This window comes from Manis javanica, chromosome 5, assembly GCF_040802235.1.
Source record: "Manis javanica isolate MJ-LG chromosome 5, MJ_LKY, whole genome shotgun sequence".
NCBI classification, from domain to species: domain Eukaryota; kingdom Metazoa; phylum Chordata; class Mammalia; order Pholidota; family Manidae; genus Manis; species Manis javanica.
Genome location: NC_133160.1, coordinates 149,466,906 through 149,493,273, shown reverse-complemented (window position 1 = coordinate 149,493,273; position 26,368 = coordinate 149,466,906). Strand labels below are relative to the sequence as shown.

Genomic DNA, 26,368 nt, shown 5'->3' with positions numbered 1-26,368 from the left:
TCTCAGTGTCTATGAGTCTACTGCTGTTTTGTTCATTTTGTTTTGTTTTGTTTTTGTAGTTCACAAATAAGTGAAATCACATGGTATTTGTCTTTCTCCACCTGGCATATTTCACTTAGTATAATACCCGCTAGGTCTATCCATATCCATGTTATGGTAAATGACAGGATTTCTTTCTTTTTATGGTTGAATAATATTCCACTGTGTATATGTACCACATCTTCTTCTATTTCTTTTCTCACTTTATACATGTGTACTGTTTGATTGTTCCAAGTAGCAGGAATCACTATTATAATTTTTAAAATCCAATATATTTTTTTAAAGAAAGAAAGGAAGAGTAGAAAAAATAAATAAAATGAGGGCAAAGGAAAAAGGAACAGCAAGAGAAGATGACAGGAGAAAAATCACAGGGTAGGTATGAAAGAGAACAGGAATGAAATCCCAAAATCCCAGCACCAGACCATGCATTTTGAGTCATCTGGGACTGTTGGATGAGGAAAGAGTCTCACTTCTCTTTGGGAAGATTTGTTTCAGTAACTGTGCACACCTCACCATATCACATCTTTCATTTTTGCTCTGCTCTTCGCTGTCAAATAATATTTCTACTTTCTGTGCCACTGTGAATTTTTACTGTCCATGAAGAAAAACACTCATATTGTCAGAGACATTAAATTTCAATCAAGCTTCCTCCTGGAAAATAAACATATGAACATTTGGTTTTAAAAATCAGCAAGTAGGTTTACATCAGAGTCCACCATCATGGAAGCTAATTTGGTAGATGGTCATAAATCTCAATCCTATTAGATATGTTTTTCATCCCTAGATGATATTTTAAATCATGAAAGATCATTCTGTCTTTTCTAGTTAACAATAGCAATGGCCATAAAGGAAAGACACAAGGAATAGGCTTAGTATGTACTCATTGTCTGTGAAGTATCCTTACATTATCAGTTGGCTTATTATTTATCAAAACAACACACACACACACACACACACACACACGCACATGCACAAACAGTGTGTCTATAAGGAACAATCTAGAAAATATGCTTTTGTAGACCTAGAGAATTAACCAGACTGTGTCATTATAATGTTAAAGTTTAGAAGAATCTGTATCTGGAAAGTGATTTTAGATACCACATATGCAGAAAAGAATATCTCCTCTTTATAAAAATTGTAAGTACTATCTTTTACAAATATTAACATACAGTATTACTTAATAAATTTGATAAAAGCAATTTTTATTTCCAGCTATTCTGAGAAAAGTCCCTAGGAATCTTTCCCTTAAAACAAAAACATGTTGTTTTTATGGATCTTTACAATTTACACATTGTGTGGAATCACAAGGTCTGATGAAGACTAGAAAATGCTGAAAAAGAATTTCAGCTATTTTTTATTATAATTCTTCAAATTTTACTTGATATACTTGCAAAGAGTCTTCATTACTTATCTTCACTTTAAAAATGATCATAAAAATGAAAACAGCAATGATAATGTTTAGTGTTTATTAAATTTTTTAAAAATGTAATTTGTTTTCTAAATCCAAGCATCCTTAAATATTTTAAGTCCTATCTTGTGTGTCAGTATTTATTCCCAGCACTCCTTCTCAATGCCATTATGACTAACGGTTATTTCTGTTCTTGGTGATATCTTTTAGATAATGTCCAAGAGCAGCATTGATTGTTTTCACCCCATTCATTATTTAAGATGGCATAAATCTTAGCTACTCTTAGACATGATTTCCTCTAAATATATGCTATTTAAAACTTTTGACACTTTTCTGTTTATACTTAAATAAATTCATACACAAATAAATGTGTAATAGACATATACCTTCATGTATATCTAAGTATAACAAACTAACCAAAACATATTTTTTAAAATATTAACATTTATATAATTTGATGAAAAAATATCTGTAAACTGACATACAAAGAGATTTCAAAATTAAGATAGCTGACAAATAATACAATTCAGTAAGAAATACTATTTATCAAAGAGAAATCAATACACATTAAATATGCCAGAACCATACTGGCTTATAACTTCTAGTTCATGATTGGTCCTTTTACATGGACATTATCCTGCGCATTTTTCTGTTGGTGAACTTTGTTAATATCATTGATTCATATTTACTGCATTTTTTCATGCTTGCTTAGTTTTCTATCTCCATTTATTTGTGATATTATTTGTGCTTCCTCCTTTAATGAAGGAATGATAATAATATGTATTGAGCACTATCTATGGGCCAGCACAATTCTAAGCACTTGATATAGATTTTATTATTTTATTCTTCCTGTAGGTAGTTTTTATTTTTATTAGTCCCATTTCATAGATAAGAAATTGTATAACTTGGCCAAAGTCACAGAGTTAATATCAGAAGACTCTAATTCCCAAACTTCAACAATTAGTTAATAACTGAGATCTATTATATAAACTAGATGTTTGAAACATGGAAAGTTAGAAAACCTTCATATATATCTAAGTATAACAAACTAATCAAAACATATTCTTTTAAATATTAACATTTATATAATTTGATAAAAAAATACCTGTAAACTGCCATACAAAGAGATTTCAAAATTAAGATAGCTGACAAATAATACAATTCAGTAAGAAATACTATTTATACAGGGTACCTATTTCCATGTAACACAATACCCAAAAACTTAGTGGCTTAAATCAACAAAATTTATTATCTCAGTTTCTCTAAGTCAGGAAAATTGAGAGTGGCTTGCCTAGTGCCTCTGGCTCAGAATATATCATAATAGTGCATTCAAGGTATCTGCTTGGTCTAAGGTCTCAGCTGAAGGTTTGACTGGGACAGAATCCTGTTCTAAGTTCATTTACATGGATGTTGGGCAACCTCAGAAGATCCAAGTTCTTCCATATGACTGTTGGCAGACTTACTAGTCAGAGACAATGCCTGCCCATTTAGGTCTCTCCACGGAGTTACTAACACCATGGCAGCAGGTTTTCCCAGAGGTAGAGAATGAGAAAGCAAGAGAGAGTCCACAGTCTTTTTTAAATTTCATGTTGGAAGTGACAGTTATTACTTTCACCATAATCTATTATAAGTGAGTTACTAAGTGTAGCCAACACAGGGGAAAAGACTACATGAGGACATGGAATACCAAGAGGCAAACATAACTGGGTGTCATCTTAGAGGCAGTCCACCAATCATGGGACCTCTCTTTAATTAGACTCTAGTACAAAAGAGTTATGACTTCAGCAGGTCACAGCCAAATTTTCTCATAAAGTGCATGATGATAAAAACTCTGGCCAAAGTCTCTGGGCTACTCAGAGGCTAAAAGAAAATCATGGATATGAAAAATTAATAACTTGCTATAAATATGAATTTATTATATTATTATTTTTCAAATAGAAGGGATTATGACTAACTTATTTTGATTAGATCATATCTCTTCCCTATTTATGTCCTCATTATACTGCATATCAATGCCAAATTATTCATTTGCATCTTATACTCATAGATAGGCAAATAATCAGCAAAAGTGTGAAATAGGCACCGGAAAGAAAACTAATATTTTTGGAGCCTAAGTTGTATGTTTTTCTCTGTTCTGAGCGTTTTATGTACATGATCTCATTAAATCCTCACAATTACTCTCTTAGGTGGTAGCCCTTCTATTCCTTCTGCAGCACACTGACTCTTACAGGAGTAGTTAATGATCAGAGTAGTTCTAATGTTCCCTTTACTTGTCTTCTAATGCAAGCCCTTAATACTATCTTTCATTTTGCCCCATTCAGAGAGTTTTAGAGATATAGAAATGACCTCATATTAATCTTATTTATTCTTTTACCTCCAGGAATACTACAGCCAAAAAACACACAAAAACCCATAAATAACCACCTACCGTTTTCTTTAAAGTCTCTAGAGAAAGAAATCTCCTGTTCAACATGTCACACCACACTGGTTCAGTGGTTGCAGTACAATGGCTCAGGCTTCCTGACGTGTTGCTTTGTATACATTTATGGCTTAGCTCCTCAAGGTAGATCAAAATGCTTCAAAAGTGGAGATAATACCTTTCATAAAGCATAAAATAATGAATCTTTCTCTCTTCAGAAACATATACACAGATACAAGATGCATACTACATACTTAGATGCATACACACACCTAAACCCATCATTGGATGATTAACTTCAATGTAGTCAGTTTGGGAACTATGGGATAATTCTGATGATTCTGATATAATTTGACATTTCTAGGGGATACCCTTTTTATAATTGTTTTCAAAGCTGTTTTTACAAACCACAAAAGACTCAAACAAATATTTAAGTGTATTATTTGAATAAATTTAATATTGTCCAGTTCTATTACATATTTAGTTCACATAAAAAGTCTCTGAATGACCATTTCTAGTAATCAATATCAATATCACCTTCAAAGAATGAAAGGAATAGTCACAGAAAGGCCTCAAGTACCCTCAAGAGGAAATCCAAGACAGTTCAAAGCACTAGTGGTGTAAGAGGAGTAATTGCACAACTTTTCAATATGATGGATTTGAAGGTAACTGCACTTAGTAGATGATGGACTCTGATTTGCTACCTTTCAAAAATAAGTCTTTAATAATTTACATCATAGTTAGCCCGACCTTAGAGGAGTGCTATTCTCCAACAAAAAGATAAGGCATGAATAGATTGATATTAAACAAATTAATTGTGTGATTTATGTGTGATTATATCCCATGCTAGTTAATGAAATGACTGAGGTCACAGCATATATTTCTTCAGATAAAGTAGGTAAATAACATGAGTTTAAATTGAATTTAGGTGTAAAACTGACCAAAGATGAGCTACTCTGGCATTTTCCAATAACACTCTGTAAACATGGGCAAAACAATCAATTAATTTCGAACTAAATATCACTCCCAAATAAGCTATATATTTTAATGCTTATTTTGAACAACTGTTGAGTTCAGAAGAACATGAATCAGTCTAATGGAAATAGATCACTGGGTAGATAATTAGAAAACCACAATTCTAGCCCCAGAATTTCATCTAATGGGCTGAGTGGCCTTGGGTGCAATTGCTTTTCTTTCATATTATTGCGTTTCCTATTTGAAATTGGGAAACCTGCAATCAAACAATGTGAGTTCTGTAAGTGACCTTAGAAATGTAGTTAAAATCCCACATTTTATAGATTAAGGGATTATATCCATCAGAAAAGGCTACATTATGCCCCTGAAACAAATACTCCTTAAATCTTAGGAACATTAAACAGCAAAGATTGATTTATTTATCATTCCCACAAAGAGTGTTCCATGTTTGGGCAACTATATAGGGCATCTGTATTAAATAACTTAATAAGGCTCCAATTAATGAGTTACTACTAAAACCACATGTATATATTATTTCTCATTCTTTCACTCTTTACTCACTTTCTATCAGTTACTGAACCAAACATTTACTACATGTCTGAAAGATGCACAAGTTAAGCACTACAGCATGACGTACAATGGACCTTACCAAGGATGACCGGGGAATTTTATGTACTCTACCTATTGGCTAAACCCCCCAGGCTGCTTCAATCTTATGACACTTATATGTGAAGATTAATTTTATCTGTCCATTTGATTGGGCCACAGGATTCCCAGATATTTGTTCAAACATTATTCTGAGTGTCTCTATGAGGATGTTTTAGGGTGCTATGAAGAACGGAATAGAACAAAAAGACTTTGTAAGAAGGAATTTTTCCTGCCTGATGGCTTGAGTTGGAACATGGTTTTTTCCAGTGTGCGCTTTTCTCTGAAATGACAGCTTTTCATGCACCTTGAACCTGCCAACTGCAAATTTTGGGACCTCTCAGCCTTCACGATCATATAAGCCAATTCCTTGTAATATTCCTGTCTCTCTCAAAAAAAATTTCATTTTATGTTATATATATGCTACATATTATATATTATATAATATATATATATGCATGTTTATGTATAACATACATTTTTATATAATATGTAACATATATATAATATAAAATAGAATTTTCATATTGTATATATATAGGATATAGGCTATAGGCTATATATATGCTATATCTTATAGGTGTTCTGGTTTTCTAGAGACTGATACATAGATTTTTGCACTAAGAATAGTTCCAGAGGAACAGAATTTTAAGGATAAATTTTCTGAATTGATTGGGGTTCTGGAATTGGCTTTCTAATCTGAGTAGATTTAAAGATGCTAATGACTATTCCAAGTAGCATAAAGAGCACTGATACCCCAAATCAGCCACGTAGAAGCAAGGATCTGAAAGTCTGTATGTACTTTGAACAGTTTTGGCAAACTAACAAACACGATGAGATTGACTGGTTGCTCCTATTGTAGCTAAACAGATTAAGAAAAGAAAAGGATGAGCTCAGAGATTCAAATTTCCAGCTCAAGGGCCCTTAACTGACCCAGAAGTTTCTATAGATACCCTCAAGGAGTTCCTTATCTCCAGCAGTTGCAGGGCTGAATCTGCTGAAAAACACACAGACTATCATCCTGTGACTGGCTGAATTACAATGCAAGTTGGGCTCCCACCTTTGCAGAGTGTCTGCTATAAAAATGAGGGCACTCATTGGGAAGGAATGGTATCCTGAAAGTTGGAATGGGGATGTGTGGGAAGACCCTGCTGAAGCCAGGGACATTGAACCCCTAAATTCTGACAAGCCTTCTTGTTAGGAGAGAGTCCTCCCTCCACCCAGTGCCTGAGGAAAGTGTAATGGCCTTTCCTGTGGTAGTTGCCATGAAAGACAATGTTGAGTTACTTCAGAAGCAAACTGTACCACCCCCTTTTGCTTCTAAGCTTCACGCTAGACTCAAGTTCCATCAAGCCTTTAAAGGTGAGGTACAGGTGTGGCCCATGTGCTACCATCCAAAAGAACTACTTGAATTTTCTAATTTATATTTGTCTAATGGACAAAAATCTTGGGAACATATGTGCAAATGAATATTAAGAGCATGAGATAATGGTGGAAGGAACACAAATTTGGGTCAGCCCAAATTTATAGAAAGAGGCTCATTATGCAGAGATTCTACATTTAATGTTGCAGCTTGGGGAGTTAGAAAGAGATCCAACAATTTGGTTGGTTGGCTGAAACTCAGACCTAGAGGTGTCCAGATTAATTGGTCTGGAAATGCCAGACCTGTCTTAGTTTAATGCAAGGAAAAGATTAAAAGGCATAGGAAGATTGGAATATTAGAGTGGATTTGTCAATCAAGACATGCTCCACCTCACTGGAAGTGTCCAAAAGACATGCCTTTCACTAATACTTTGAGAAATACATTTATGAGGAGAGCCCTGGCATAACTGAAGAGCTCCATGACTACTGTTCTCTGTAGGCTAGACCTTGTAGTAGGAATTGTGGTAGTTTGGCTCACTCAGACCTCAGGACACTGGCTGGCAGATTTTGGTTGATTCTTGGAAATGAAATAGTTAGGATGCCTACTAAATTCTTCATTTGTGTAAGCAGAAAAGTTCTTGGTCAAGTGAGCAGAAGTCTAACCTGAATCATATAACAGAGAGTAACACCCCTCAATAAATTCCCTGACTTAAGCTAGTTTATAGACCCAGCACCCCTTGAATGAACGGACAGCCTGGTTCCCTTGAGTAAGGACCCTGTAAACCACCAAAAATGTGGATGCTTAAACTTTCTCCCAGCCTTTCCCAAAAGGACCTATGGCCTTTTTTCTGGGGTAACTGTACACTGGGGAAAATGAAATAATTGGACCTCTTGGGGACTCCTGGACACTAACTCTGAAGTGACACTAATTCCAAGAGACTCAAAAACATCCCTGTGGTCCACCAGTCAGAGTAGGAATTTACAGACGTCAGATGATCAATGGAGTTTAGCTCAGGTCTGTCTCACAATGGGCCCAGTGGATCTGCCAACTCATCCTCTGGCTATTTCCCACCACATCCCCATTCAACTCACCTATTTGGCATGTGCAGAAGACAGATGGAGGTTGGAAAATGACAGTGGATTCTAATTTTAATAGAGTGGTGAATCCGATTGCAACTGACATACCTGACATTGTTTCATAGCTTGAGCAAATTAATATTCCCTGGTTCTTAAGATCAGTTATCGATTTGGCAAATAACTTTTACTCCATCCTTGTCGATAATGGCAATTTGCTTTCAGCTGCCAAGGCTGACAATATGCCTTTACTCTTCTACCACAGTGGTGTATAAACTCTCCAGTCTTACATCATAATTTAGTTCATGGTAATCTTGATCACCTTTCTTTTCCATTTGATATCACACAGGCACTTTGCATGGATGACATAATGCTCATTGGACATAGTGATCAAGAAGTAGCAACTACTCTAGAGTAATTGATAAGACATTTATGTGTCAGAGAGTGGTAAATAAATCTGACTAAAGTTCAGGGACCTTCTACCTGAGTAAAATTTCTGGGAGTCTAGTGGTTTGAGGCATGTTAAGATATTCCTTCTATGATGGATGATACATGCTGCCTCTGGTCCTTACAACAAACTAAAGAGAAACAGTACCTATTTAGCTTCTCTGGATTTTAAGGGCAACATATGCTAAACTTGGGTGTGTTACAGAGGCTCATTTACATTGACCCAATATACTAATTTTTAGTGGAGCCCAGAACAAGAGAAAGCTCTACAACAGACCCAGGCTGCTATATAAGCTGCTCTTTGCCATTTGGGGCATGTGATCCAGCAGATCCAGTGATGCTTGAAATAAGGATGTTGTTTGCAGTCTTGTCAGGCCCTGATAGGTGAATCACAGCAAAAGGCCTTAGGATATTGGAGCAAAGTCCTGCCATTCTCTGCAAATAACTACTGTCCTTTTGAGAAACAGCACTTGGCCTGCTATTACATCTTAGTAGGGACTAAACACTTGACTATTGGCCACCAAGTTACCATGTGACCTGAGCTGTCCATGATGGACTGGGTGTTATCTGACACACCAAGCCATGAAATGGAGCATGTAGAGCAATATTCTATCATCAAATGGAAAGACACATATGTGCTCAGGTCCAAGTGGGCCTTGATAACATAAGTAAGGTACATGAAGTAGTGGTCCGAATGCCGACTCCTGCTACACTGCCTTCTCTCTTCAAATCTGTATCTCTAGTCTCATGGAGTGTTCCCTACAATCAAATGGCAAAGGGAAAGAAAACTTGGGTCTGGTTTACAGATTGTTCTGCACAATATGCAGGGGCCACCTGAAAGTGAATGGCTAGAGCACTACAGAACCTTACGGGGCATGCCTGAAGAACACTGATGAACAGCAGTGGTCAGAACTTCAAGCAGTGCACCTGTTGCTCACTTGGTACGGAAAAAAGAAATGGCCAAAAGTATGATTACAGTGATTCATGGGCTACAGCCAATGGTTTAGCTGGACAGTCACAGACTTGAAAGAGACATGACTAGAAAATTGATAAGTAAATTCAGTGAAGAGAGATATGGATAGATCTCTCTGAATAGACAAAAAACATGGAGATTTTTGTGTCCTATATGAAAGTGCACCAAAAGGTGATCTCAGCAGAGAAGTACTGTAATAAGGAAGTGGACAGGATGCCCTGTTCTACAGATACCAGTCAGCCTCTTTACCCAGTCACTGCTGTTATTGCCCAGTGGGCTCCTGACCAAAGGGACCATGGTGACTGGGATGCATGGCATCAGGAACATGGGCTTCCACTCACTAAGGCCAGCCTAGCTATGGCCACTGCTCAGAGCCCAAACTGCCAGCAGTAAAGATCAACTCTGAGTATGTGATATGACAGCATTCCCCAAGGCTATCCAGCCAGCCACCTGGTGGCAGGTTGGTTACACTGGACTGATTCCATCACGGCAGGGAAGAGGCAGTATTTTGTTCTTACCTAAAGAGACACTCTACGTACAGATTTGCTTTCCCTACATGCAGTGCCTCTGCCAAAACTATGATCCATCAACTTAAAGAATGCCTTACCTACTGTCATGGTATTCCACTCAGCATTGCTTCTGATCAAGAGACTCAGTTCACAGCAAACAAAGTACAGCAATGGGTCCACCGGCATGGAATTCCTTGGTGTTATCATGTTCCCTTTTGGGAAAGAGAGTCTCATTGTGTGCAGTCTATCCCACTCAGCCTCACAAGAATGAGCCTTGGGCCTGGAACGGTTGGTTCCTTTCCAAGAGATCAGAGCCCACACAGCCTGTCCACACACTTCATCACCTTGTGTGGTAATATCTTTGTTTCTCTCTCAGTAAGAGTTCCTTTGTTCTGCTTAAGCATGTACGTCAAGGGCCCCCAATGGGCCCCCACCTTTTAGCATTTCAGATTCCACAGAGGAGGGGTCAGAATCCTTTTCCTGCAGCATGAGAGGTGTGCATGTAGGTAAATTGCCCTGCTTCAACTGCTGGGGTGGTGTTGGGGTGAGAATTGTATGCTGACTCTTAAATACTTCTACCAGGAAGAGACCCACATCATTTCTTCTCATATATTGTTGACCAGAGCAATTCACATGGCCACTCTGATGTGTAGATACAATGGAAGTATACTTCTTCCTATGTTTGAAAGTAGTCAGGAATGCAGCTTGGTGAATAATGAATAATGACTATCCAGTAATTTTGGATGCTTATGAATAAGACACTCTCAGTTTGCAGTAGAGTACAGTTTTGTCAGGTTACTTGCCTGCCTTTTAGGCATATAATGAAGGCCAAAACCATAACAGAAGATGTGAGAACAAAAGGAGGCCAAAAACAGTACACTGAAATTTGAAATCTTATGTATATTAATCCATTGGATTCTTTATTAAGTAATTTAATATATGTAAAGAGCTTAGAATTTGAGCTGGTATAAAAGTGCCCAATCAATATTACCAATTGTTCTTGTCATTGTTATAAAATGGTGCTCTACAGACAAAAATTATATTATTATAACTCTCTTAAAGAGCCTCTTTCAGAAAATGCCAAGAGAACTCACTACAACACTACTGCTGTAGCATGGATCACAAAGAAAAAAACATTACAGTGAAACAGAAATGAAATATCAATGAATGGGCTTTTTCCATAAATACTGATTGTGTCACCTTCAGAGATAAAGCTCCTTGGTCTGAATATTTCCTTCAAAACATTTTGAATTAAAAGTGGTGCCCTTGAAAGTTAGGAGCAAAAGGCACATGTGCTTTGATTGGACATAAAGGAGATAAGTGCATTTAAATACAGACCTATTCTAGATTTCAGTCCAGAGAACTCAGAGTAGACTGTCAGTTAAGATCAGCTACACTGAAGACAGGTTTTTACAAAGGAGGAACACATAGATTAGTTAAACTAATACAAACAAAAAGGATGTTTGTTTTGTCTGCTTAAGGGTAAAAGCTCATAAACTAATTAGATCGGTTCCCTATTATACTGTATTAGTTATAATAAACCAGAGTAAGTTATTACTTAACCTCATTAGCCTGTGTCCTCATCTTATTATAGATGAAATAATCCCTATAATCTAGTAACTTCACAGGGTTACTAAGAAAGTTATCCTCCTTAATTTTCAGTACCCTTTTCTGTGCTACTGGAAAGAAAAAAAAATCTCCATATTGAAATAACTTCATAGTGTTATTATATTGTGATAATCTTCAAAGATTAAGTGATAACCTTATGAAATATGTTGAGAAGGGTGTCTAGCACATAGATGAGCCACAATATGGTAACAATTATCATATTAAATTTAATACTGACATTCAGCATCCATTAAATTTGCAAACAGAATATTCACACTCCAGTTATCTATTTCAGCTATTAATGGGTACACACTACCCTGAAGAACAATGGTTTAAAATAATGAATATTTTATTATGTCTCAGTCATATTTTGTGGGTCAGGAATTTGGACAAGGCTCAGGTGGGTGATTCATTGTTTCTACATGGTGTCATTGTTGTGTCAGCCACTCAATGGTAGTCAGTTGTCAGATGGACTCATTTAGAGGGTCCAGTATGGCTTGACTCCTCTCCAGCACCTTGAAGGAGATGACTGGAAGGCAGGGCTCAGTTGAAACTGTCATTTACAGTGCATACATGCCATGAGGCCTCTCCAGTATGCTAGCCACAGGGTAACTGGTCTCCCACATGGCAGTTTAGAGCTCCTGTGAGAGTGTTCCAAGGGACAGGAATTGGCATAGTGTTACTTCCACTCTGTTCTACCAGTAAAACTAGCCATCGAAACTGCCCACATTCAAGGAGAGGGGACAGGGAATCAACTCTGTGGGAGGAATGACCACCTTTGATATATTACAAGGCACACTATAGGTTCTTCGTATTATAATGCAAGCAGCTTATCACTTTATAGATGGATTATGTAATGGGATGTGGGGTGTACTTGAGTTAGGGCATTAGGGGGCTGGAGCTTTACATACAGAGCTTAGCAACCTGTGCTCTCTCTGTGCACTTGCATATTGCTGTAATTCCTTTTATGTTGTAATGTGAAATACTTTATGTTTTAGTATTGCCACAATATTTATGAAATTGATATTCCAAAAAATGACATCAGAAAACTTTTTCTGTTAAGGGCCCGATAGTAAATATTCTAGGCTTGGCTGACCACAGGCCATCCCTGTCTGATATTCTCATTTGTTTGTTTTTAACAACCCTTTAGAAGTATAAAAAAGCATTCTGGCTCAGGAGGCCAAACAGAAACAAGCCAAGGGCCAGATTTGATCTGCAGGCTACAGTTTGCTGACCCCTGAGCAAATGAAGAGCAATACACATGTAAATGACTCCAATTCTAAACTATGAAAATCCATACAAAGTAGAAATGAAAATCATATAAAATCTAAGATATTCACCCCTAAATCCTTAGAAGATTGATAGAACCAAGGAAAAATAAGTTTTATTAAGAACTTAATTTTTTACCAGGCAGTGCCAGGTTCTCTTAAAAAGTTATCATATTTGCTACCCAAAATTATTTTAAAGGTGGCTTATTATTCTCAGTATACCAATGGAATTAAAATAGCTATTTAAAGTCAGGAATTTGGGTTTTACTTATACTCAAAATTTAACACAGACCCTGTTGTCAAGTAAAAAGTAAATACATGCTGGATGAAGAAATAAATGATAAAAAAAAAAAAACAGAACTCAGGGAGATTTATCAAAATCAAGGTCCCAAGATGGAGGTCTTGGAATTCAGAGTTTCTTTGATTCCAAGTACTTCACCCAACTTTTTCTCACCATGCTACCACTTTAGCAAGTTCTAGCACCAACAATGAACCAATGAACCAATAATTATTTGTTATGGCAATACGATTATTGTCCTTAGGAAAAAATCATTAAGCAGTATTTACTTATAAATTAGGTTATGTAAAGTTTAACTATCTATTTTTGTTTTGCCGAATTGAATTTGTGACTGTGGAAAATCTTTGATGTCCATGTTTTACTCATAACTACTCCCTATTTATACTCTTAATGATTATAAGCAAGGACAGTTTCAGGTTTTGTGGGATCTAAAGGTTATATAATTTTGGTGGCCTCTCTCTAAAAAGAATATAAGTATAGCAGGATAAACTTATTTAAAGGATATAAAATATGATACAGAAATATATACAAAACAAATACCTATTTAAAATCATAAAACAAGTTATAAGAAATTCCATATTTTAAAAATCTAACAAAACAAGTATCACAATATCTCCTATAAAACCATAATTTATTAACTAATCAGTGGGCTGACATAGCTCTGTAATACTTTTTCAACTTTGATATGAGGACACTTCTGAAAAAAAGACGGAGTCATTTTGAAATTAAATCATACAGAAGAGTAATTAAAGTGTTCAATTTTTAAAATGTTGCATTGTATCCAGCTTCAAGGTCGCATAAATATAACATATATTGACTTAATAATGAATAGTTGTAAGAGTTTGTAACTGAAACACTTGTTTTTTTAGGATATCTTTACTACATTCAGGAATATAGAGTGTGTTACTTCATGTCAAAGATCCAGACTTTGTCAGAAAAAAAATATGGCACATACACTAACTCCAATACACTAGAAGCAAAAGTCCCCAACTACAGAAACAAAGACTCTATTTGCAGGACTGCTACATATTGTGCCCTCAACCATAAGGATACTGATAAATTCTATATTTGTACAATTTCTGTTTAGGAACTGCACACATACACACACACCCAAGAATAGTGTGTTTTTAAATGTATCTTCTGCCTTACAGATTAAATCCTGACCAAAGAGAATTTTTAATTAGACATCAGTGGGAAGCACATTCTCCAAATGAAATTTTGCATGTCTAACAGAGGTTACCCACTATCTGAAAGTAGAGTATTTCTATGAAATCTTTCATAAGCTGAAACTGCATAAAGCAATTACCATTAACTTATATGGAAAATTTTTTGAGCATTCCTAGGCTTTTCTAATATCTTAGGACATATCTTGCTAATGAATACACAAAATAAATTGAGATAAAGCACATTTAACTCACAGACTCAGTTCAAATGCTACAGAGGCTTTATGTTGAGTGTGGTTCCCAAGGAAGGGGCTTGGCTGTGCCAGTCTCGCTGCTGGGGTGCACACTGCGTCTACAAGAGCTGGACTTGCTGCAAAATGAACACTAAATGCTATTTTTGCTTCTTGTCTTTTTTTCTAAAAGTGAAAATCCTCCTTAGATTTCTTTAGGCTAACAAAAACATGCACTAATATATGTCTTTCATAAAAGCAAAGTGGCGTAATGTGATCTTTCGGAAAGCTAGGATACCTGTAACTGGATGAACTTTCTACAGACTTGTTTCTGGCTCCACACACTTAAGCCTTGATACCCCACTGGAGAATATTCTATTCACAGTAGAAGCTGTGGCCTGGCACCTTTGTGACACCACAGTGGATATGGGGCCAAGTCTTGGAAGCTAATGTGCATAATGGTTCTTAGCAATAACTCAACTATGAATCCACAAAAATACACCTTAACACACCCAAATTAAATATATCCCCATCTCAGCTTTCCCTTAATTAGAATGTATTCAGGTCTGAGTTTTCCCTTAACTAGATCCCCAAAATGCCTGGGGCTTTCTAACACCATTTAAACAAGAAGTGTGACGAAGGAAACTGAAGGGGAATAAAGTAATGTTCTTAATCTTTTGTGCTTAAAAATTCTTACTCTTGAAAATCTCAAAAACAAATGACTGTGCAAACACATTATTTCACTCCCTCACCCCAAGGCCTTGGAGGAGGTCGGTGCAAGTGAGATACCCTAAAACTAAAGCTTCATTAGCATCACATTAAGTCGGCCCATGAGAGTAATTCAGAGACTGAAGAGCACTGACCAGGATGCCTAGAGAGTAACTTTTGTAGTTGAAGGTAATATTGTTTTATAGACCTTTGGAAAATACTATTTTATAGGACAAAATAAAACAGAAACTGGGGCACTGTCTTAGTTTCACTGATACTTTTTTAATTTTATCATGTTTTTCTCTCACCGTCTCTCCTATGTTTTAAATAAATCTGCTTTACAAGAAAGATAAAAGCAAACCTTCCCACTTGTTAGATGAAAAGGAAAGCTTTATATCTGATGTCATGGAAAAGGCTATTTCTTCCCTCCTAGTAGGCAGACATGATCAAGCCCTCACTAACAACTGGAGAGAGGAACATACACTCAGAAACAGAATTATCTGGTATACCTTTCCGTGCTCTCTTCAGATACATACTACTGATCATATATACTGGTAGTAATCATGGCTGCTAGCTTAATAATGCGTTAAAACACCAAGTTAAAAGCTTCAGTTCACAGCAGTATAGAGGGTTTTGTATCCAGTCATTTGGAGACAATATTGATAATCAGTTATGCAGCCAAAACAGGAAATAAATAGACAAATATAAATACATAACATCATTGTTATCTTTCCATCTCATTATGAGTCAACAATCCTTTATTGAAAGTTCTATTCAGAGTAACTCCATATCAATCCATAGGAAAAAAAGAAACTAGATAAAATATGTTTGTTAATGTTAAAAGTCACCAATATAAATTTACATAGCTTTATGAAGAATTTATCTTGCCAATGAAAATGTAGTTTAACCTATGGCTAAGTAGCTCAATTGCTGATTTATAGGGATGTACTGTTGAAACCCATATTGTATACTAGGTAGGCCTTTTAATCTACGTTTTCTTGGATAATTCATCAAGTAAGTGCTAAAACAGGCATTTAAAACATTCTGCTACTTTCCAAAGTCATTGTCAGCCTGAGGTTTATTGACAGCTTCCAGGTAATGGTCCTAGATCAGGTTAATCATCAGTTTGACTGACAGTGTTGACCAATGATTTCATTTCAGCCATCCATGTTGACTTTGGAAGTGAACTTAGCTTCCATTGGTGATTGCCCAGAACTTATCAATGGACTCATCTAGCCGCAAGGGGACCAATAAATGCATTCCTACCTTAGATCCAGAAGTCAGAAATACTTGGGGAAAGGTACCAGTGATTATCATACAAGAAGAAGCATTTATCATTAGAAATTTCATTGCTGCCAAAAGTCAGTCCAACTTGCTATATTACCTACTCTGGAAATATTCCACATTTTGTATTTTCTAAATGCAATCAGTTAAATTTGATTAATTCAAGTTTTGTACTAGCTGATACTGGTAATTAACATAAAAAGTCATTAGTTAGCATAGTTCAACCTAGAAGCTAAAACTTTTAAAGCTAATTCAAAATTTTCAGCCATTCTTAGTACACGCAAGATCATTTATTTGAGTATTATATTCGTGCATGTCATTATAATGAGATATTTTCCCCCAAATCCTTAATATATTATCTAGCTTAGAGGCCTTCATTATTCACAGCAGAGTGACATATCCTGCCATGATAGTAAGGAAATGCCAAATGTCTCAAGTTCATGCTTCAAAGGGGATATTGGAATGTTCAATTTTTACCAATATAGTGACGGGGAACAGCTTCAGATGGCCACAAATAATAGGATACACTGCTTTCACCTATTGAGTGTCTTTTTCCCAGAAACTCATTCAGATTCGGCAAGATACTGTTTCTGTCCCAAGCTTAGATTTTTGTGAATACATAAAAATTAGTGTAAAGATGGAAAAAAATCCATAAATTACATTTTAAAAAACAATCTGTTAATTATAGTAACTGACCAAATCTTTATACATATAGTACATACATATATATAGCATAAATTGTAAATTTATGCTATATTGCATATGTTTTGGCATTTAAAACTTAAGAAATTGAAAAAAATCAACTCTCAATCTGTGCTAAGCTTAAAGTGAAAATCATTTCTAACAAGTGTCACCGTAAAACTGAAAACACTATTTAAATTGGCAAGTCACACAGTTAATGAATTGGCATTTAGAAAAACAAAATGATTTTCATGAGTTTCTTTTTCTCTGTTAACAGAGTTTGTATACTGGCCTTGTGGAAATGTCTTATAGTTATCCAATAGATTGTATACATGCTGTCTACTACTAGTTTAGTTCTTAGCTTGTGTTTTTGTTTTATTGATATGTTGCAATACTGTATATGGCTTTGCATAATATGACTTCATGATTTAAATAACACAACTGGTTCTATTTCTTGGCTGGAGACGAATTAAATAACCACTGATGTAAGCAGTTATTACCTCCTTAAAAGAAAATCTGTGGTTTCCTTATTTAAACTGCTGAGTTTTAATGTCCATCAAAAAGTCTGTTATTGCAATGAATTATTTAGCCGTTTCAGTCTATTACATTTTTTAATATTACAAGCATAGATTTAAGGCCGCGAAATGTGCCTTAAGTGTCTCATAGTCCCAAGAACCAGAATCATATGTGCTATAAGACAACAGCTATGCAGTCATATTTACTATTTGAAATGGTGTATGTTTAAGGGACAATTACTTCTAATTATTTAGAGAAAGAAGACTATGGAATTTATCAAAAGTAGTTGGAGAAATAATTAATTGTATAGGGCTCAAAAACATATCTACACATATGTAAGTGGATACAGTCTTTTTAAAAAGACGAAAGGTCAATAGATTTGTAGTTGTAGGGGTGTCATTTCCCTTGTTTGTCCCTTGGTGGAGTTCTTGAGTCACTTTCTCCCTTCCCGTCAAAGTGCTTTATATTTCTTTCCAGAACTGGCTATCATGTTTACTGTATTTAACCTTTTTCTTGTATTATTGGGAATACAGCGTCTATAATAATGAAAGGCCCCCTGAGATCTTATCTCCGGCACCTACTTCTTCGTATTATTACCCATAAACTTTTGTTCTCGTTGTTACTTCTCCCGTCTTTACTTGAGGCTTGAACTATATCACGGACTGGGAATGCTATTTTTCAGCTCAGTGACTGAAATTTCTTAACTGCAAAGCACTTCTAAGCCAGCAAGGTTAGTAGGTAAATTATTTAAAAACAAAAAACAAAAAATACTGACTAGTCTAAGTTGATAGGATGCTTGGCATAAAAAAAGAATCGTTGGTCTAGCATTTATTAGATGTCTATTAGAACGATAGTCAATTCAGTTTTTTCACATCTTGGTTACAAATGGACATTTCTTTTTATTGTCCTTAAAAAAAACAGGAAAAAAAAACATTTCAGCACTCTGTCAAACATTTTGTTTCATAAAAACGATGACGTGCTAACACTCTGACCAACGTAGGTTTCAGGACACTGGTCTCGTTTTCTCCAGTTTTGGCCTCCAGAGCACAAGTAGCGGGCTCTTTAATTTATTGCAGCCGGTTACACTTTCGATCCCATTTCCTTCTAAACCCTTTCCTCTCAGGTTGAGAAGATAACTGCAGTCTCGGGTCTGAAAAGCCGGGCGGGGTTTGTGGGTGGGAGCGAAGCCGGATGTCGTATTCCCAGGGTGAGGTCGGGGAGTGGGGAGAGGAGAGGCGTGGGGGCTGGGATTAAGTCCCGCGGTCCCATTTATTAAAACTGCTGAGCACTCGTGACACTGGCTGTATGACTGCGGAAATAGGGCGGGGGTGGGGCAAACGGCTTCTCGCCTCCATTCATCCTCCACGCGGGCGGGAGGCTGGAGTTGGAGAGTCAGTCCCCAGACAGGGGGCGGAAGAGGATTGGGAGCGCCAGACGCTGCAAAGGCGCCCCGAGGGCTCCTCTCACCTCTTGCACACCCTTCCCCGCCCGTTCCGTTCCCTTTCCAAAGAGCGGCTCCACGGCTGCCCCCGCGGAAAGGTCTGAGCCCAGGACTGCTGGGGGTGGGAGTGGGGGAGAAAGTCCGGAGGCTTCCCGGCCCCGGCAGTCTTGACAGCGCTGTTCTCCATGCCGCACACGTCGGACCCATTTCCCACGCTGGCTTGGCTCCGGGGTGGAGTTGGTAGGGATGAGAGTAGGGAGGGCGGCAGACTACCTCCTGCTCGCACTGAGGAAACCACTCCACTGTGAAGGACGCGCTACATCCCCCCACCCCCTTTGCCTGGTCATCTGGAAAGAAATTTGCAGCGCGCTAGGGAAAAGCCTCCCAGTCCTTCGCCCTTTGCCTAGTGTGTGTGTGTGCCTGGAGTTTGCGCGCTGGAGCGGTGGGAGAATGTTTGAAGATGCTCAAGGGCTTGTGCTAGTTTATGGTCTAGCGAGGGAACAGGGACTGCACAATGTCTCTACCCACGCGGCTGCTTGAAGTTTGCAAAATCTTAGCACAGGCGACGAGGGGACTGAGTGCACTGCACCATATTGCCGCGCATCGGAATGCACAGGCGCAGGGCCGCGGAGTGTAAACGGCTGCCCTCTTTCGCCTTGGACGCTCTAGGAAAAGGGAGAACCGGGTCGGGTATTGCGGAAGGCCGGCGTTCTGATAAACTTGAGTTGGCCAAGTATAAGGGGTATTTGTCGTTACTGTCACTTAGCAGGCAGCGAAAGCGCTGCAGCGCTCGCCGCCACCCCGGCCCCCCGCTCCAGACTGCGGCGGTGCGCACTGAGTCTGCGCGCGGGGCTTTTCTCGCTGATGCTGCAGATACAGAGCTGAGAGGTTCGGGCGGCGACGGCGGCGGCGGCGACCGAGGCGGCGGAGTGGGGGCGGGGTGGAGGGGGAGGCCGGTTTCACGGCTTGGCCCAGGAGGAGGAGCTTCTGGCCCCTAAGTGCTACTGCTTTAGCCTCCTGGAAAATACTCTCTCCAGCTCCCTGGCACATACCTCACACACTTGCCACCTCTGCGCCTCCACGATTCCCAATAGCGAGGGCTTGGAAGTCTCTTCCCCCTCTCCTCCAATTCCTGCTGGCTGTGCCCGCCCAAACAACCGCGCGCGGCATCTGCTCGGAGACTTTATTGGTGTTTGCCTTGTTTAAATCATTCTGCCTGCTCACACAGGTCTCGTAAAGGAGAAGTACCCACTCTGGACGCCTATTTTCTTTTCGCTTTAAATTTTCCTTTGGTGGTGGTGGTGGTGGGGGGGGGGCTCTTCATACGCCTGAAGGTTGGGCAGATGAGCTGAGGACCAACCAGATCCCAGTAGCAGCCCAAACGGGCTTTTGAGATGGTAAGAATTCTCCCCAAATATCTCCCGTTCGCCTCAACCAACTCAACCCCTTGTTTAACAGCAGCTGAAATAAAGAGTAAATGCCTTCAATTCAGAAAACACAAGCAGAACTGAGACCTGATAAGCCGGGCTTCGGTGGCCGAGATTGAAAACTGGGGAAGCCTTGCGTGGGGGGAATACCATGTACGATCAAGAGACACAAAGTCAAAAGGAGAGAAAAGGAGTTAGGGACACTTCGGTACACAAAGTTGCCATTAAAGTTTATTTCCCTTTTATTCAGATAGGTGACGCTACACTTTGCCAGTTACTAAAGGCTGCAGGTTTATCCTCAGAAATAATATCTAGGCTTCCAACATGTGTTTATTCCCCAGGCGCGCGCGCACTCACGGTCTACCCCCATAAGCAAGCGCGATGACAGGAATGCCAAGCATTTAAACAAAGACAGGCACCCCCACCCCCGCCCCCAGCCCTCCGACGTCTGCGCTGCCAAAAAAAAGGAACCCTCTCCCGCTCTCTCTGGAGTTTGATGTTCTCTTAACCACTGCAACCCACAATGGTTTCTCAGAACACCAGCGTGGCTCCCTGGGTGCACGCGGGGTCCCCCAAGCCACCGTTAGCAGTGTCCTAAGATAATAAATCTTGAACTGGAGACACGGGGAGGGCGGGGGGAGCAGCGTCTGAGAAGGAGAGAAGGGGAAACGTTTCCTGACACCCGCACCGGAGCACTCACACACGCACTGTGCATTAGTCAAAGCGAGGAGGAAATTTACCAGCCCCAGGGAGGGAAAGCAATTCCCCCCGCCCCCTCAAGAAGACAGAGGCTGCACTCGCTGGGGAGGAGGGCAGGGTTTGGCTGAAGAAGACTGGCTGGGATTATGCACGATTGAAGTGGCCCCCAGAGCTGAAACTGAGCTTTCCGGAGCGGGGCGGCTGGCTACTGCTCCCTCCTGTCTCCCTCCCCACGGCACTCCTCCCTCCCTCTCTGCTAGTGTGTAGTTTCGGCGGCTCGGCGTCGGCCGCCGCCGCTGCATCAGCAGCGTCAGAGCCAAGCTTGAGCCGAGAGCGAGCCAGCGGGCTTCCAGCAGCAACCGCCACTTTGGGCAAACTTGCGGGTTTCCGGCTCCCGGCTAGCGAGCGGGAGCTTCCCACTTGCCATTCAGTGTCTTTGAGCCGCGGCAGCCCGAGGGGCGGCGGGAGCGCCCGCACCCAGACTCTCCCAGACGCGAAAGGGGACGAGACAACTGCGGAATTCACCCGCCGTGTCAGGGCACTTCCGAGGCAACAACCAACTGGCACTTTTTCTCCCCTTGGCAAACTGGAAAAAAAATTTTTTTTAAGCTACTTGGCAGCTGTCTCTAACTCCTCCTCCCCTTCTACTCCCCTCCCTAATGCTTTGGCTTTTCTTCGGAAATCCGGACAGAATTGGGCATCTTTGTTAATTGCCGCTAGGGTGGGGGTGGTGGGGCGGCCGAAGGTTTTTCGCCAGGCCGACATCGCCTGCGCACCGAGTCGAGTTTGCTCACCTTTGAACTGCAAAGGGATCAAGTTCAGCTCGAGTTGCCTGTATTGGGACTGGGAGGAAGGAGAGGGAGCGTGTTGGAGAGTGGGAGAAGGGGAAAGGGGGAAGGAGAGGAGGGAGGAGAGAGGAGGAGGAAGAGGGAGGAGAGAGGGAGGGAGCGAGGGGTGGGATCGAGAGGGAGCGGGGAGAGAGGCTGCAATCTCCTCCCCGAATCGCGCACAGCGCTGCAGATCCCAGTGCTCCGACATGCGGGCCGAATGCAGGTGAGGAAAGGCACGGACTCTGCGGCTGCGAACCCAAACTTGGGCACCGCGCGGGGCGCACAGCCCAGCCTTCGCCTCCGCGGGCGAACGGCTGCTGCGGTTTCAGGAGGCGGCTTCGTGACTAATGACCTTGCGCAGAGTTGTTAAGAAAAAAGAGAAACCCGAGCTCTTGGGGGTGAGAAAGGACTGACTCTCTGAAGATGGCTCGAGCTGCTCTTCGGCGCGCTGGGGAGACCCGGACGCGGACTGCTGTGTGACGCGAGTGGTCTAAACTGCAGGGTGCCTGAAGCGACCTGCCGGGGATTTTTCATTCTCTATTTGTTGACTGGTTTCCTCGCTGCCAGAGGAGAGTCGGAGTTGAGACTGGATTGTTGCTGGCCCCGGCACCTCGTGTAGGAAGCGACTCCCGTTTTCTTGGGCAGCCGGAGCAGAATCTGGGTCTGGAGTGAGTGGCTGGAACGTGAATTGGACTCAACTCGAGGAGCAGCCAAGAACAGGGTTGCCAAGCGGCTGAAGCTGCCGGCACGCTCCCCACCGTTTCCCTGCTCCACCTCCCGCCTGCCGGAGCGGTACCGACCCCATCCGACAGAGCGGAGACCCAAGCCCGGGAACCTCCGCCCGCTGCGGGAATGACTCTGGGGGAGGTGGGGGGCGCCGGGCCCGCGGCGCGCAGTGTCCCGTGAACTGTGAGTACTGCGACTGAACGGCGGCGGGCGAGCGGGCGATTAGCACCCGGTGCATGAATTATGAAACAATAACTTTCGGAAGAAGCTGGAGGAAAAAAAAAAAAGGATCTATCGTTGTTCCCCTCTGGCCACTCTGCACGCTGCTTTCCGCCTCCCTCTTCATCCTCTCTCTCCTTCCTTCCCGGTGAGCGGAGAAGCCTGGGAGAAGGGCAGGCGGCCGGCCCCGGAGGCGGGAGCGAAGGGGCTGTGACTAGAAGGCACAGTAACAGCAGCAGCACGAGAAGATGCTGAGGATGCGGACCGCGGGGTGGGCGCGCGGCTGGTGTCTGGGCTGCTGTCTCCTCTTGCCGCTCTCGCTCAGCCTGGCGGCCGCCAAGCAACTCCTCCGGTACCGACTGGCCGAGGAGGGCCCCGCAGACGTCCGCATCGGCAACGTGGCTTCGGACCTAGGCATCGTGACCGGCTCGGGTGAGGTGACTTTCAGCCTCGAGTCGGGCTCAGAGTACCTGAAGATCGACAACCTCACCGGCGAGCTGAGTACGAGCGAGCGGCGCATCGACCGCGAGAAGCTGCCCCAGTGTCAAATGATCTTCGACGAGAACGAGTGCTTCCTGGACTTCGAGGTGTCGGTGATCGGGCCGTCGCAGAGCTGGGTGGACCTGTTCGAGGGTCGGGTCATCGTGCTCGACATCAACGACAACACGCCCACCTTCCCGTCGCCCGTGCTCACGCTCACGGTGGAGGAGAACCGCCCGGTGGGCACTCTGTACCTGCTGCCCACCGCCACCGACCGTGACTTCGGCCGCAACGGCATCGAGCGCTACGAGCTGCTCCAGGAGCCCGGGGGCGGCGGCGGCGGCGACGGACGGCGCGCCGGGACTGCCGACAGCGCCCCCTACCCCGGGGGCGGCGGGAACGGCGCGAGCGGTGGCGGCCCCGGCGGCTCCAAGCGGCGGCTAGACGCACCGGAGGGAGGCGGCGGGACCAACCCGGGTGCCCGCAGCAGCGTGTTCGAGCTGCAGGTGGCCGACACCCCGGATGGCGAGAAGCAGCCGCAGCTGATCGTGAAGGGGGCGCTGGACCGCGAGCAGCGCGACTCCTACGAGCTGACCCTGCGTGTGCGCGACGGGGGCGACCCACCTCGCTCTTCTCAGGCCATCCTGCGGGTGCTCATCACCGACGTGAACGACAACAGTCCCCGCTTCGAGAAGAGCGTGTACGAGGCTGACCTGGCCGAGAACAGCGCCCCGGGGACCCCCATCTTGCAGCTGCGTGCCGCTGACCTGGACGTTGGGGTTAACGGGCAGATCGAGTACGTGTTTGGGGCGGCTACGGAGTCCGTGCGGCGGCTGCTGCGCCTCGACGAGACGTCCGGCTGGCTCAGTGTTCTGCACCGTATCGACCGCGAGGAGGTGAACCAGCTGCGCTTCACCGTCATGGCCCGCGACCGCGGGCAGCCCCCTAAAACTGACAAGGCCACAGTGGTCCTCAACATCAAGGACGAGAACGACAACGTACCGTCCATTGAAATCCGTAAAATCGGGCGCATCCCCCTCAAGGACGGAGTGGCCAACGTGGCCGAGGACGTACTGGTCGACACCCCCATCGCCCTGGTGCAGGTGTCCGACCGAGACCAAGGCGAGAATGGGGTGGTCACCTGCACCGTGGTGGGCGACGTGCCCTTCCAGCTCAAGCCGGCCAGCGACACGGAGGGCGACCAGAACAAGAAAAAGTACTTTCTGCACACCTCGGCCCCGTTGGACTATGAGACCACCCGGGAATTCAACGTGGTCATAGTGGCGGTAGACTCTGGTAGCCCCAGCCTCTCCAGCAACAACTCCTTGGTTGTGAAGGTGGGAGACACCAATGACAACCCGCCCGTCTTTGGCCAATCGGTGGTGGAGGTTTACTTTCCCGAGAACAACATCCCTGGAGAGAGGGTGGCCACGGTGCTGGCGACAGACGCGGACAGCGGGAAAAACGCAGAGATCGCCTACTCGCTGGACTCCTCCGTGATGGGGATTTTTGCCATCGATCCTGATTCAGGGGACATCCTCGTCAATACGGTGCTGGACCGCGAGCAGACTGACAGGTATGAGTTTAAAGTTAACGCCAAAGACAAAGGCACCCCGGTGCTGCAGGGCAGCACCACGGTGATTGTGCAGGTGGCTGACAAGAATGACAATGACCCTAAGTTTATGCAGGACATCTTTACCTTTTATGTGAAAGAAAACTTGCAGCCCAACAGCCCCGTGGGGATGGTCACGGTGATGGATGCTGACAAGGGGCGCAATGCGGAAATGAGCCTGTACATAGAGGAAAACAGTAACATTTTTTCCATTGAAAATGACACGGGGACCATTTATTCCACAATGTCTTTTGACCGGGAACATCAGACCACATACACATTCAGAGTTAAGGCTGTGGATGGGGGAGATCCTCCCAGATCAGCCACAGCCACAGTCTCTCTCTTTGTGATGGATGAGAATGACAATGCTCCCATGGTTACCCTTCCCAGAAACATTTCCTACACTTTGCTGCCACCTTCAAGTAATGTCAGGACAGTAGTAGCTACAGTCTTGGCAACAGACAGTGATGATGGCATCAATGCAGACCTTAACTTCAGCATTGTGGGAGGGAATCCCTTCAAACTGTTTGAAATTGATTCCACCAGTGGTGTGGTTTCCTTAGTGGGAAAACTGACCCAAAAGCACTATGGCTTGCACAGGTTGGTGGTGCAAGTGAATGACAGTGGGCAGCCTTCCCAGTCCACCACCACTCTGGTGCATGTGTTTGTCAATGAAAGTGTTTCTAACGCGACTGTGATTGACTCCCAGATAGCCAGGAGTTTGCACACGCCACTCACCCAGGACATAGCTGGTGACCCAAGCTATGAAATTAGCAAACAGAGACTCAGTATTGTCATTGGGGTGGTTGCTGGAATTATGACAGTGATTCTAATCATCTTAATTGTAGTGATGGCAAGGTACTGCCGGTCCAAAAATAAAAATGGCTATGAAGCCGGCAAAAAAGATCACGAAGACTTTTTTACACCCCAACAGCATGACAAATCTAAAAAGCCTAAAAAGGACAAGAAAAACAAAAAATCTAAGCAGCCTCTCTACAGCAGCATTGTCACTGTAGAAGCTTCTAAACCAAATGGACAGAGGTATGACAGTGTCAATGAGAAGCTGTCAGATAGCCCGAGCATGGGGCGATACCGATCTGTTAACGGTGGGCCTGGCAGTCCTGACCTGGCCAGGCATTACAAATCTAGTTCTCCATTGCCTACTGTCCAGCTTCACCCCCAGTCACCAACTGCAGGAAAAAAACACCAGGCCGTACAAGATCTACCACCAGCCAACACATTTGTGGGAGCAGGAGACAACATTTCAATTGGATCAGATCATTGCTCTGAGTACAGCTGTCAAACCAATAACAAGTACAGCAAACAG

At 42.4% G+C, this 26,368-nt stretch overlaps 2 protein-coding genes and 1 long non-coding RNA gene across 12 annotated transcripts in view; 1 reads left to right on the top strand and 2 right to left on the bottom strand.

The window, feature by feature from the left end:
- Positions 1 to 24,186, bottom strand: LOC140849646 (uncharacterized). Its single transcript, XR_012131775.1, has 3 exons — positions 24,054 to 24,186; positions 3,876 to 4,044; positions 1 to 690 (listed from the first exon to the last, which is right to left on the bottom strand). It is a non-coding gene; the product is annotated as an uncharacterized lncRNA (long non-coding RNA).
- On the bottom strand, positions 20,688 to 22,968 carry LOC108396359 (uncharacterized). The gene is made up of 4 exons (XM_017659155.3): positions 22,801 to 22,968; positions 22,501 to 22,680; positions 21,969 to 22,348; positions 20,688 to 21,760 (listed from the first exon to the last, which is right to left on the bottom strand). The coding sequence occupies exons 1-4, from the start codon at positions 22,966 to 22,968 to the stop codon at positions 21,319 to 21,321; spliced, it is 1,170 nt and encodes a 389-aa protein (XP_017514644.2). The 3' UTR covers positions 20,688 to 21,318.
- The window catches only part of PCDH7 (protocadherin 7), a 404,329-nt gene continuing 400,294 nt past the window's right edge, over positions 22,334 to 26,368 (top strand). For all 10 annotated transcript variants that reach the window (XR_012131774.1, XM_036994720.2, XM_036994719.2 and 7 more), the window contains exon 1: positions 22,334 to 26,368. Coding sequence is in view for 9 of the 10 variants with exons in the window: in XM_036994720.2 (XP_036850615.1) it covers positions 23,198 to 26,368 (3,171 nt within the window). In the remaining variant the exon portion in view is untranslated.

What these genes read in the sequence shown, in the direction of transcription:
- LOC108396359 (XM_017659155.3), bottom strand. Translation starts at nt 22,968, where the DNA reads ATGCACCGGGTGCTAATCGCCCGCTCGCCCGCCGCCGTTCAGTCGCAG. An exon ending in GTCGCTTCAGGCACCCTGCA is followed by an intron (nt 22,349 to 22,500) that starts GTTTAGACCACT and finishes CAAGGTCATTAG; the next exon opens with TCACGAAGCCGCCTCCTGAA. An exon ending in GATCCCTTTGCAGTTCAAAG is followed by an intron (nt 21,761 to 21,968) that starts GTGAGCAAACTC and finishes TTTTTTTTCCAG; the next exon opens with TTTGCCAAGGGGAGAAAAAG.